The sequence below is a fragment of the Alosa pseudoharengus genome, unplaced genomic scaffold (genome assembly GCF_046254945.1).
Source record: "Alosa pseudoharengus isolate Yale_2024_CS ecotype anadromous, Long Island Sound unplaced genomic scaffold, YU_APseudo_1.1 YU_APseudo_1.1_scf_22, whole genome shotgun sequence".
Classification (NCBI taxonomy): Eukaryota; Metazoa; Chordata; class Actinopteri; order Clupeiformes; family Clupeidae; genus Alosa; species Alosa pseudoharengus.
Window position 1 is genome coordinate 2772403 of NW_027468680.1, and position 13439 is coordinate 2785841.

At 40.1% G+C, this 13439-nt stretch overlaps 2 protein-coding genes across 4 annotated transcripts in view; one reads left to right on the forward strand and one right to left on the reverse strand.

Moving 5' to 3' along the window:
• Positions 1–6390, reverse strand: part of lig1 (ligase I, DNA, ATP-dependent) — a 32489-nt gene extending 26099 nt beyond the window's left edge. For both annotated transcript variants that reach the window (XM_076300239.1, XM_076300238.1), the window contains exons 1-4: positions 6249–6390; positions 5448–5510; positions 2835–3048; positions 1–54 (exon numbers count right to left, since the gene is read on the reverse strand). The exon at positions 1–54 is cut by the window's left edge and continues 106 nt beyond it. In XM_076300239.1, coding sequence (XP_076156354.1) covers positions 1–54; positions 2835–3048; positions 5448–5510; positions 6249–6265 — 348 coding nt within the window. In that variant the 5' untranslated portion in view covers positions 6266–6390. The remainder of the gene's footprint in view (positions 55–2834; positions 3049–5447; positions 5511–6248) is intronic.
• Positions 6391–9408: 3018 nt separating this feature from the next.
• LOC143139628 (prolyl 4-hydroxylase subunit alpha-1) overlaps positions 9409–13439 on the forward strand; it is a 40332-nt gene continuing 36301 nt past the window's right edge. The window contains exons 1-2 of one of the 2 annotated variants that reach the window (XM_076300241.1): positions 9409–9557; positions 12109–12205. In XM_076300241.1, coding sequence (XP_076156356.1) covers positions 9485–9557; positions 12109–12205 — 170 coding nt within the window. In that variant the 5' untranslated portion in view covers positions 9409–9484. Of the gene's footprint in view, positions 9558–9648; positions 9740–12108; positions 12206–13439 lie in introns of those variants that run through there. The other variant, XM_076300242.1, reaches the window with a different exon arrangement.

Here is a 13439-nt window from a genome sequence, read left to right on the forward strand (position 1 = left end):
GGAAACAGGCGTCTTTGGCGAGAGAGGGGTGGGCGTGGCTTTAGGAGCAGACTCCTACAACATGGGGGGGAAAAATAAAACATACTTTACACACACATACACACACACACAAACACAACACACACAACTACTGTAATCTCCCGACCATAAACCATTGATTTTGCAAAATTCCGTCAGTCGTGCGGCTTATGAAATTTTTTAAGTAGGCCAACAAATTGCCTACTTAAAAAAATCTAAGCAGGAGTAGGATTGATGAAATATTGGATACTTGGGGATAATGTTGTGCTTACTGTGAGGTTTTGCATTGTTTCACAATTTATTTCAGTTAGCCTGTTAGCTGGTTTGATTTGCATTGAGCTCAATGAGCATCAAACCCGCTAATATGCTAACTGAAACTAGGGTTGGGCACCGAAACACGGTTCTAATATGGCACCGGTGCCGACGCAAACGGTAGTAACTGCATCGAATAACAACGTGGATTTCGGTGCCTCATTTCGGTGCTTAAATAGCGTTTTTTTATTTTATTTTTTTATACGAGGCATCACTGCATGTCATGCACCACCTCTAACGTCTTGCTCTGATAGCAACACATCCAGATACAGTTAGCTAACATAAACACTGGATGCACCACATAGGTGAGTGGACAGTGTTTGACAGCTTGCGTGAGCCCAAGTAGCTTACTTAAGCGATATCGCGAGCTCCTGTCAAAATCTAGCAGTGGGCCTAACTACACACAAGCAAAAGTCTATGAAACAACATCAACAGTAGCCTATATGTTACACAATATCCTTGCTAATGCGCTAACTGGCATTTATTTGAAATGTTATCAGCAAAGTTGTAAGGTGAAAACTTTATTTCACGGTGTGTTCTAAACAACATAATGGCATGATATTAGCCTAATCTTTCATGTGCATGAGGCCCATATAGCATCACAATGAATATGAATATCATGTTAAAAGTTAGCTGACAAAAACATAAATATGTAGGTTACATACCTGATGTCACTGAGCTGTCAAAGAGGCTACGAAACCATCTCCGTATTTTATCGCTAATTAAACTCAGCTGACTGGTGTTAGCGCATAGCATAGTTGCTGTTAAAATGCCTACTAGGCTAGCGCTGGGAATCTAAACACTTCCACACAGACATGTAGCCTAACATGTTAAAAACTATTGCGTGTTATGGGTTAAGACATGACATTTCTTGAAGCATTTGGGAACACACTGAATTAACTGGAAAGTAGAGTCCCTGTTAGATTAGCTTGCTTGCAAATGCCATTGTCCATGACCTGTGGCAAGCGGTTTTAACATACCTTATGGCAAACTGCCTACACTGGGTAAACTTGAAAGCGAGCTTACCATTGTGTGTGCATGCATGGCAAGCTGTTTTAACATTTAAATATATTATTCGTAGGAGCAATGAGATATTGATAGCAAATTGAATATAACAGTTCAATTTCATTTTCAAATTTGTCTTATCAATAAAAAAAGCAATTCATGCTTTAGACCAGGGGTCTCCAACCTTTTTGGGAATGAGGGCTACCTGAAGACCCGAAATCATATGGAGGGCTACTCATTTGAAACAAACAGACCCTCACCCCTTTTTTGCGAGGGTAGTCCTCCTAAATAATAGGCCTATGTGATTTTTACTTTTAAATTAGTCTTTATATATTAAGTAACTGTATTTTCAGATGATTCTTCAATACTTTAATATCAATATGCAACACTACCAACATATTTGTTCAGTTTGTTCATTTCAAAGTTTGCATGGGGAATCTAATCTTAATTTCTTAACAAAAAAAACAACAATATTTTTGTGCAATTAATAAATTGGGTTTAAATAAATAAATACATTTGTACCCAATTTATACCCACCCACCATTATGAATTCAGGGGTTGTTTAAGTTCTGATTTCAGTGGACAATTCGATTTTAACATTTCAATTCACCCACACCACCCTAACATATGAAGACCTCTTTTTAAAGTTATTGCACACCTGAAATCTCTCCATGATCTGACAAAAAAAGGTAATGCACAGTCCTGCTCAGTCACGCATGCCACAAAATTGTCAGCGCTATTATACGGCAGTAGCCTACGGAGGAGAAAAGGCCTGTGAGCTAAAGCAATTGTTTTTCAGTCCTTGAACAATCATGCAAGAACCGTATTTGATGAACATAGAATGGCCATAGAACATTTGCAAAGATATGCTTCCATTGGCTACACCAGACGAGCAAGTTTTTTCCACTTTACTGTCTATGCGTGCGAGCAGTGTGTATGCGCTCCGCTTCCGTTGTCGTTTAAAGATCGAATGGGAAACGGATTTGGCACCAAAGGCTAAAATTTAACGAAGCTACAATTTGTAAGGTATCACCAATATTAATGTAATGTTATAGATCTATGAGTACATACATTCTTAAAAAGGTTCTGGTCTAGACTTAAATATCTATTGAAAACTTCACAATGGAGCGTGTTTTTAGAGCGTGATTTGCAGGCGACCTATTGGCTATTTTTAGAAGGTGCGCTGGGGGCGCCTCATAGACGTTCCGCGGGCTACCTGGTGCCCGTGGGCACCGTGTTGGAGACCACTGCTTTAGACCATTTTAATTTAAAACATTTTAAAAAACAAAGTACCGGTTCAGGCACCGTTTCGGCACCAGCACCTTTTTGAAAGTATCGATTTAGCACCGGTATCGGATAAAACCCAAACGATACCCAACCCTAACTGAAACAAACACACACACTCTAAACACAAACTATTAGTGTATTAACACATATAGGCAGGTTCCACACACTTCATTAGAAAGGCCCCAGTACTGATTAAAGGGGGTGGGACTCACATGCTCCTTGGTGGGTTTGTCTTCAGCGTCTCCTTTGACCTGATTGGCTGCCTGCTCCTTGGTGGGTTTGTCTCTGGCGTCTCCTTTGACCTGATTGGCCGTCTGCTCTTCATCATCGCTGTCCAGGATTTGCCGGCTGCGCTTGCTCAGCTTCTTCACCGGAGAGTCCACTTCCTGGTTGCCGTTCTGCAGTTTGAGTGGGCTCTTCACAGACCTGACCACAGAGACAACAATAGTGTTCTATTCACTTAGTGCGTGTGTGCGTGTGCGTGTAAGTGTAAGTGCGTGTGAGTGTGTGTGTGTGTGTGTGTGTTACACACTGGCCACAGAAACAACAACAGTGTTTGTATTCACTCAGTGCGTGTGTGCGTGTGTGTGCGTGTGTGTGCGTGTGTGCGTGTGTGCGTGTGCGTGTGCGCGTATGTGTGTGTGTGTGTGTGTGTGTGTGTGTGTGTGTGTGTGTGTGTTTGCGTATGTGTGTGTTTGCGTATGTGTGTGTGCACGCGTGTGCACGCGTGTGCGTGTGAGAGAGAAACATCTACCGTGTTCAAATTCAGCCTTTTCACTGTCCACAAAAAGAGCTAGCTTAATCCGCTGCACGAAAACAAAAATGGAAATGGCGACTAGTTGTAGGTCTAACAGCGGTAATTATCATAGCAAGTGACAGCGCAGTGTCATACATTGACTTACATGTATTTGTGGCGGCCCAACACAATATCAACATTGACCACCACACAATGATTTTCCAGGTTGTACTCAATTGTGCTTAAAGCTGGCTAGCATCATAACCACACTGCACTAATTTCTGTGTGATGACCGTATGCAGGTAGCCAATGTTCACACCACTTGGTCCTGCTTGCTCCGAGTCTATGGTATTTCTGTCCCTCCCAAACTGGTTAAAATGGTGTATTTAACAGCCAGAATTTCAAGATTTTCCCGGGTTTTTTACCTTGAATTTCCCCTGGGGATCAATAAAGTATCTATCTATCTATCTATCTATCTATCTCTGGGTGTGATACCCCCTAAACCCACCCTGTTATGATCCGCACCCCCTCTCACAAAACACTTCCAACATCCCTGTTGCTCTAGTGAAGTATGGGCTTCCACAGCACCGCCTACAGAGCAGTGTCCTTAAATTGGAAGTGGTCAGTCACAGCATAATGTGCCCAATCAGAGCCGGATCGGCCTGTACACGCACTACACATATAGGGCCCCCAGAAATTAATCAAGGCCCCTTACCTCCCCCTTACATCAAGAGTTATATTGTTGATGAGATGAGAAAAAATTAAGACACCACTGCACATTTTTCTGAGGTCATCTTACGGTTGCTGAGTGAAATTGGAATGAGTTGACGATCATAGATTAAGCATTGACAATATTTAATATTACTGGCGATGTGAATGATTAAGCATTGACAATATTTAATATTACTGGTGGTGATGTGAATGATTAAGCATTGACAATATTTAATATTACTGGCGATGTAAATTATTAAGCATTGACAATATTTAATATTACTGGCGATGTGAATGATTAAGCATTGACAATATTTAATATTACTGGTGGTGATGTGAAGGATTAAGCATTGACAATATTTAATATTACTGGTGGTGATGTGAATGATTAAGCATTGACAATATTTAATATTACTGGCGATGTAAATGATTAAGCATTGACAATATTTAATATTACTGGTGGTGATGTGAATGATTAAGCATTGACAATATTTAATATTACTGGCGATGTGAATGATTAAGCATTGACAATATTTAATATTACTGGCAGCGATGTTAATGATTAAGCATTGACAATATTTAATATTACTGGCAGCGATGTGAATGATTAAGCATTGACAATATTTAATATTACTGGCACGGATGTGAATGATTAAGCATTGACAATATTTATTATTACTGGCGATGTGAATGATTAAGCATTGACCATATTTAATATTACTGGTGGCGATGTGAATGATTAAGTATTGACCATATTTAATATTACTGGTGGCGATGGGTTGGTAGGGAGGCCCCATATTTAATATATCTGGTGGTGATGGGGTGGTTGGAGGCCCCCATATTTAATATTACTGGTGGCGATGAGTTAGTAGGGAGGCCCCCATATTTAATATTACTGGTGGCGATGTGAATTTATTTATTTATTTATTTATTTAAGGTTTATTTAGACATGGACAGTGCACATTAATGAACATAAAAATGTAAATGCGCCAGAATTAGCCAAAATGGCTATTTTGCATCTGTTGTCCATGGGTCGATGTTAAAGCATTGACCATATTTAATATTACTTGTGGCGATGGGGTGGTTGGAGGCCCCCAAATCAAATTCCGTTTAGGGCTCCATCAGGGCTTGGGCCGGCTCTGGACTTAATGGCTTGTGTGATTGGGATGTGGATTGATTACATTTGATCACATTTATAATGAGTATAGTATATGGTAAGATTGTAGTGTTACAATGTAATAGAGGCAATCACAAAGAAAGGGAGGCTTCCTGCATGACCTATTCCTAATTAATTGTCTCAAATATAATAAATAACACATTGGGCCAGAAATTTAGCAACACTGTATGCAGAGGTGGGACAAAGAAGTCTCAAACTCACTCTGATTTCACCTTCACCTGTCCGTCATTCTTCTCCTTGCCTTTCATTGGCTGGAAGAAAGACCTAGGAAAAGGAAGAGAATAGTGAGAGTATGTCAGAAGTGTCACGAAGAGAACTGACTGACGTGAACAGGGCATAGTCTGACACATCCAAACTACCACTACGAGAGTCATAACGTTTCTAGCGATGACACTACCTCACACCTTATGGTTTACTTATACTAGCGTTATACCCCGAGTTGTTCTACCTCCCACCTTATGGTTTACTTACACTAACGTTATACCCCGAGTTGTTCTACCTTCCACCTTATGGTTTACTTACACTAGCGTTATACCCCGAGTTGTTCCTGCGCTGGGTGATTACGCAGTCTGGTTCGGTCTATCAATATGAGATCGGATATTTATTGTTGACATCAGTTAACACTAGCTAAATTTAATGTTACCGAATCATAAACAAAGTAACTTTATGCCGAAAACGGTGGTAATTAGCCATGTTTATCGTGGCTAACGTAGATAGCATAACGTTACATGCCTCAATCAGGAAGTTTGCATATATTCTTGAGATCTGGAAACAAGTGCAAAATACAAAAGTGCGTACAAAATTACTCATATTATTTATAATCCTAAGTTATTAACTCGACCCATACTGATACATTAGCTCTTGACACCACACATAGGTTAGCATACTAGATGCAGCTTGCACGTTTGCGGACTATTTAGGTCCTTGTGCCCATGAACATTGGAGTCCTTGAATAACGTTATACCATTAAGAATGCGACCAACACTATACGAGCGTACTCACGCAATACTCCGCTGCATGATTTGAGTTTTGGAAAGTTTCAACCGGGCGATAGGTCGGTGTATCGTATAACTTAACGTTACAATACTCTTCGTGTTTTCATAAACACATTACCCGCGCTGCGCAATTCGGCGCCAAAGTGATGTCAAACCCCACCGCCAATCCCGGGAAAAAAGAACACACGTTCTTTAACCCGCCAGCGCCATCTGCCGGATAGGATGTACACAAGCATGACCTCAAACACCCTCAAATGCCGAACGTCAGACACTTGCCCATGAATTCCGAAAGTGTCATTTGGATCATTTAAATGTCAGTGGGGAAGTGTGAGACTGAGAACAAATCAGGATGCTAGTTGATTCAATAATAATCAAGACTAGATTAGAGCTCCTTGAATATTTGGCATCTGCTATGTTTGCTCTATAATTATTCTAGATACATAGGCTAATGTAACCCAGGATTACCTTATTGTAGCCTAGGCTACACTTTAGGCTACATAGGCTAAATGCCAGGCCAAGTGCAGGCCAGTTAAAACTCGAGGATTAGAGACTCTAATGTGTGATTATTTGACCAGACAGCTCATTCATTTTTGTGTCTGAGTGAGTCAGAGTGGTGTCAATTTGAGGGAAACAAAGATGATAATTTACTGCCTTAAAAGGGGGGTCAGCCCTATAGCCCAATGTTCCCACATTTATAAGGTTAGGTTAGGGGAACATGAGGTTTGTGGATGACTGTGGGTGCACTGGCCAATCGGATCTGACCACACCAAAAAGAAAAGTGAGGTACCTATCTTAAATCAAAAGTTATACATAAGTACAACATAATAATAAGGTTAGGGTTGGGGGGTCGGGGTTAGGGATTAGGCCTGTGGTGGATGGGTTAGGGCAGGGGTTCCCAAACTTTTCCACGACAAGGCCCCCCAAATATCAATAGGTTCTGCTATGTGAGAGCTATCACTCTACTATTATTCCCAGTTATTATCATGGAAAATTATTATAATGGCATTGTATAACAACCCTCATAGTAATAGGTATATTTAAACATTTTCAAATGTATTTATTTGTTGTTTTTATTTTTCCTTCCAAGTTGCTGAGGCCCCCCTGGCATCCCTTCGCGGCCCCCACTTTGAAAACCACTGGGTTAGGGAACATAGGCAGGCTCCCTTAAAAGGAACCCCGACTAGTAGTCTACGACATGTTGGCCTAATGAGATGTTGGCGTCAGCTATTAAAAAGGTGGTATAAAAACACCCCAAATGTTTTAGTTTTTATTAATGCTTCTAAAGCATTGAGACCTACGTAACCATGGCGGCTTATAAGTGAACAGGTTTTCTGCATTTTTTAAATTAAAACTAAAACATTTGGGGTGTTTTTATACCACCTTTTTATAGCTGACGCCAACGTTACAGTAATCTTTTAAAGACAGCATGTAGATAGATACTTTATTGATCCCCAAGGGGAAATTCAGGGTCTCAGTAGCATACAGGCATGTTGTACTAGTCGGGGTTTCATTTACATGTAATATGATAACTCACTGTTTTATTATGATGACTCACAGCCTTGTCTACACATGGTCACGCAATACCAATCACATTCTCTACATGCTTTAAGAATGACACGCAGAAACAGGAATGCCTGACATGAAGCACTCAGCTGATTCTCATAAAAACAGTCAGAAGCTGAGAATGTTTAAGGTGATTGTCCAAATTCCCCTGCCTGTCTATCTGTCTCTTTCTCACGCAGATAAGGTTGAGTGAAACACAAAGGGCGTAACGCATTCGGCAGCTGATATACTGTAGCGGGAAATTAAGTCAAGGCGGAGACTCTGAAATGTGCGAGACCTCTCTGGTTAAGTGAAATACAGTAAACCAATCACATGCAAACAGTGTTAAATTCTGATCTATCTATCTATCTTTTATTAATTAACCAGTGTTAAACTTTGATCTATCTTTTAATTATCTTCGCCTGACTCAGCCCTCTTTGTGACTTGTCTTTGGCCACAGTATACATGCACTGTCAGCAAAATTCGCCGTCAAACTGGCACCCACAGTATCAGACCACACACATGATTAGGAGTATGAGGAAGTCAAGTGTATTCCTAAACATATTCCTCTGTGTAAAAAAACACACAACCACCATCACCACCACCTCAGCCATTTACAAAACATCAGCCCTTTACAAAACATCAGCCATTTACGGGAAAGCAGAGAGAAGGTTTCATTTTAGACTGGTCCATGATGTCATGTCATGTGTCGTTCCTCCAGGCCATCCCAGCGCCCTCCTCCTCCTCCTCCTCCTTCTCCTCCTCCTGGGTTCTTCTCATCAGCTTGCAAGCACATTTACAGGAAAGGGTTGGTTAATGAGTCTATATGATGCTATTCTGAATGAGATTCAGAATTGATGAGCTATTACTGATAATTGATCCAGAAACACATACACACACACACACACAAATGATAATGATCCTAGAGTGAAGTTTTTCCCAAAGCTAGGTGCAGTATTATACCTTATTATACCCTACTCACTAGGCTGGGATACCCTACCTACTCACTAGGCTGGGGACAGTATACTCACTAGGCTGGGTGCAGTATTATACCCTACTCACTAGGCTGGGTGCAGTATTATACCCTACTCACTAGGCTGGGTGCAGTATACTCACTAGGCTGGGTGCAGTATTATACCCTACTCACTAGGTTGGGTGCAGTATTATACCTACTCACTAGGCTGGGTGCAGTATTATACCCTACTCACTAGGCTGGGTGCAGTATACTCACTAGGCTGGGATACCCTACTCACTAGGCTGGGTGCAGTATACTCACTAGGCTGGGTGCAGTATTATACCCTACTCACTAGGCTGGGTGCAGTATACTCACTAGGCTGGGATACCCTACTCACTAGGCTGGGGGCATTTTACTCACTAGGCTAGGTTACGTTAGGTTGTAAACAGGTTATAAACAGGCCCACATACACACCTTTCCCACTCACCCCCATAAACCGTGTGTGTGTGTGTGTGTGTGTGTGTGTGTGCGTGTGGTATGTGTGTGTGTGTGTGTGTGTGTGTGTGTGCCATGGCTACGCATGAGATTGGTTTCACTTCAGACTGGTTGGTCAAGTTTTGTCCACTAAGACGTCTGTGGCACGTGACGGCTGGTTTTAAAGGGACGAGAGTGACAGGCAGGGCATCAGATGCGGAGTTCAAGAAGACAGCAGTGTGTGTGTGCGTGTGTGTGTGAAGTAAGAAAAGATGCTAAGACAACTCCTGTTATTCCTGCTGCTGGGGAAGCTCTCCACTGGACATGAGTACTACTCTTCTACAGGTAACACACACACACACACACGACATGAGTACTACTCTTCTACAGGTAACACACACACACACACACACAACATGAGTACTACTCTTCTACAGGTAACACACACACACACACACGACATGAGTACTACTCTTCTACAGGTAACACACACACACACACACGACATGAGTACTACTCTTCTACAGGTAACACACACACACACGACACGTTGCTGCTGGGTCATGACACTACTCCTCTGGTTACATAGAGGCCTGGTTGATTGATTTGTTAATTGATCTTCATCTCCTTTGAAGTTTATGGAAATGTAGTATTAGTATACTAATTTTAAACTTTAAAGGCATAGAAAGTCCACACTTTAGATAAGCTCACAAAATATCATTAACTAACCACTTGTAACCCCTGAGTTAATAATGAATTATAGTATTAGGAAGTGGTTTATAAAATATGTATCCTCACCCTAACTAATCATTAGTGCATGTGTATATTGCATAATTTATTAAGTATTAACAATAATTCATGAACATATTTTAGATATAGGCTTATTTACTATGAACAAACCATTTATAACTGTGTGTACAAATACTTTATTTATTAGAATTAACATAGGAACAATGCTTTACAAATGATGAACAAAGCATTTTGTAATAGTTTACAACTGGTTTATAATAAGAAAATGATTTCATTATAAGTGGTTGTTTCATTACTTATTAAGTATAAATCACGTACTTACAAACATATTTTTTGGATAGGCTTATTTACTATGAACAAACCATTTATAATTGTGTGAACAAATGCTTTACTGATGATAAATTATGTATGAACAAGAAATTACTAATGATGAACAAACCATTAACTAATAAGTAACAAAGGCTTTATAAATGATGAATTGTGTGTAGTTATTATAAAGTGTTACCTAAATTTTCATATCGTTACATCCCTAGTTGTGTGAGTGTGTGAGTGTGTGAATGAGAGGCATGCCATTGTGAAGTTCTTTGAGACCTCGGAGGAGAGGAAAAGCGCTATATAAATGCAATCCATTTACCATTAGTACACTAACAGTACACCTCTAATCCATTTACCATTAGTACACTACCAGTACACCTCTAATCCATTGACCATTAGTACACTAACAGTACACCTCTAATCCATTGACCATTAGTACACTAACAGTACACCTCTAATCCATTGACCATTAGTACACTAACAGTACACCTCTAATCCATTGACCATTAGTACACTAACAGTACACCTCTAATCCATTGACCATTAGTACACTAACAGTACACCTCTAATCCATTGACCATTAGTACACTAACAGTACACCTCTAATCCATTGACCATTAGTACACTAACAGTACACCTCTAATCCATTGACCATTAGTACACTACCAGTACACCTCTAATCCCTTGACCATTAGTACACTACCAGTACACCTCTAATCCATTGACCATTAGTACACTACCAGTACACCTCTAATCCATTGACCATTAGTACACTAACAGTACACCTCTAATCCATTGACCATTAGTACACTAACAGTACACCTCTAATCCATTGACCATTAGTACACTACCAGTACACCTCTAATCCATTGACCATTAGTACACTAACAGTACACCTCTAATCCATTGACCATTAGTACACTACCAGTACACCTCTAATCCATTGACCATTAGTACACTAACAGTACACCTCTAATCCATTGACCATTAGTACACTAACAGTACACCTCTAATCCATTGACCATTAGTACACTACCAGTACACCTCTAAACCATTTACCATTAGTACACTACCAGTACACCTCTAAGTTCAATACATGCACCTATAGGAGACTGGATCTGCTCCCTGATATCTTAATTCAATGATCAAGATGTACAATACGTCCCCAACCGCCCACTGCGGTCTTCTGATGAGCATCTGTTGTGTTGGCCAGCCATAAACGCTAGGTCAAATTCAAGACTCTTTTCCTCAGTGATTCCATGTTAGAATGAGTTGCCCAGTGTGTGCGTGTGTGTGGTGTGTGTGTGTGTGTGTGTGTGTGTGTGTGTTCATGTGATAGTTTTGGGTCTTTCAAGAGGGATCTAAATCTGTTCAACATGCACTTCGTTTATTAAGCATTTCTTAAGCGTAACAGAGGTGTAAAAGTCTGGCTTCAGAAAGTAAAAGTTAAAAGAAAGTAAAAAGATTAAATGAAAGAAAATAAAATATCAGGATAAAAAAAGAGTTTATATGCAAATAGCAGCTCAGTTTGAAGTTGTTGGTTGAGGATTGGTGGCATTTTTATACTTACGAGTTAATTTTTATTAACTGAAAAGTGGGCCAATCTAGTCCGAAGAAGTATTAAAATAGTACACTGACAAGTATACCACAAGTACTAGTAAACTAACATTAAGTAAACTTGAGAATTACACCTCAACTGCGCTGAAGTTTACTTAATAAAATTACCTAATTAAATACCTAATGTCTGCTGATCTGTATCTTGTAGCCTCTTTGTCTGTAAAGATATGTGTGTGTGTGTGTGTGTGTGTGTGTGTGTTTCTGGATCTTTCAGAGGAGATGGAAGATCTTATGATTGTGGATCAGACCCTTATGCTGAACTTTGCCAGATACATCAGGGAAGAGATAAAACACATACACGAACTAAACAGGTAAAGCTCACACTTGTGTGGTAGATGGATCACACACACACACACTTGTGTGGTAGATGGATCATATGGGTGTCCCGGTAGCACTGAGGTCCCTCTTTAGTCTCAGCTGTGTGATATGTACTTTAATATATTCAAACACAAAGGCTTCTATTCACCACTTATTATACCAATGATCAAAATAGGTGGCTCAGCCAACATACACAATACGGCGCCATCTAGGGGAATGGAGAATTACAACACGTGTGGCTCTGCATTTTAAGTGGACTACAACTTAAAAAGGGCATATTTTAATTATTTTCCCACAAACATTTTTTTATTAATTTTATTTAACCACTATTACTATAATAGTATGTCCCAAAACACTAAGATTCCTATAGTTCTTTTTGGTTAGTGTATGCATCCCTACTCTAGTGGCAACGTGATGTTAGGGTATAGAACACTATGGATGACCTACTAATGTGTTCTGTGATGTTAGGGTAGAACACTACTGATGTGTTCTGTGATGTTAGGGTATAGAACACTACTGATGTGTTCTGTGATGTTAAGGTAGAACACTACTGATGTGTTCTGTGATGTTAGGGTATAGAACACTACTGATATGTTCTGTGATGTTAGGGTAGAACACTACTGATATGTTCTGTGATGCTAGGGTAGAACACTACTGATGTCTAGTGGTTCTGTGATGTTAGGGTAGAACACTACTGATGTGTTCTGTGATGTTAGTGTATAGAACACTACTGATATGTTCTGTGATGTTAGGGTATAGAACACTACTGATGTCTAGTGGTTCTGTGATGTTAGGGTATAGTTAGGGTATAGAACACTACTGATATGTTCTGTGATGTTAGGGTAGAACACTACTGATGTCTTCTGTGATGTTAGGATAGAACACTACTGATATGTTCTGCGATGTTAGGGTAGAACACTACTGATGTCTAGCAGTTCTGTGATGTTAGGGTATAGAACACTACTGATGTGTTCTCTGATGTTAGGGTATAGAACACTACTGATGTGTTCTGTGATGTTAGGGTATAGACGACTACTAATGTCTAGCGGTTCTGTGATGTTAGGGTAGAACACTACTGATGTGTTCTGTGATGTTAGGGTATAAAAGACTACTAATGTCTAGTGGTTCTGTGATGTTAGGGTAGAACACTACTGATGTGTTCTGTGGTGTTAGGGTATAGAACACTACTGATCTCTAGCGGTTCTGTGATGTTAGGGTAGAACATTA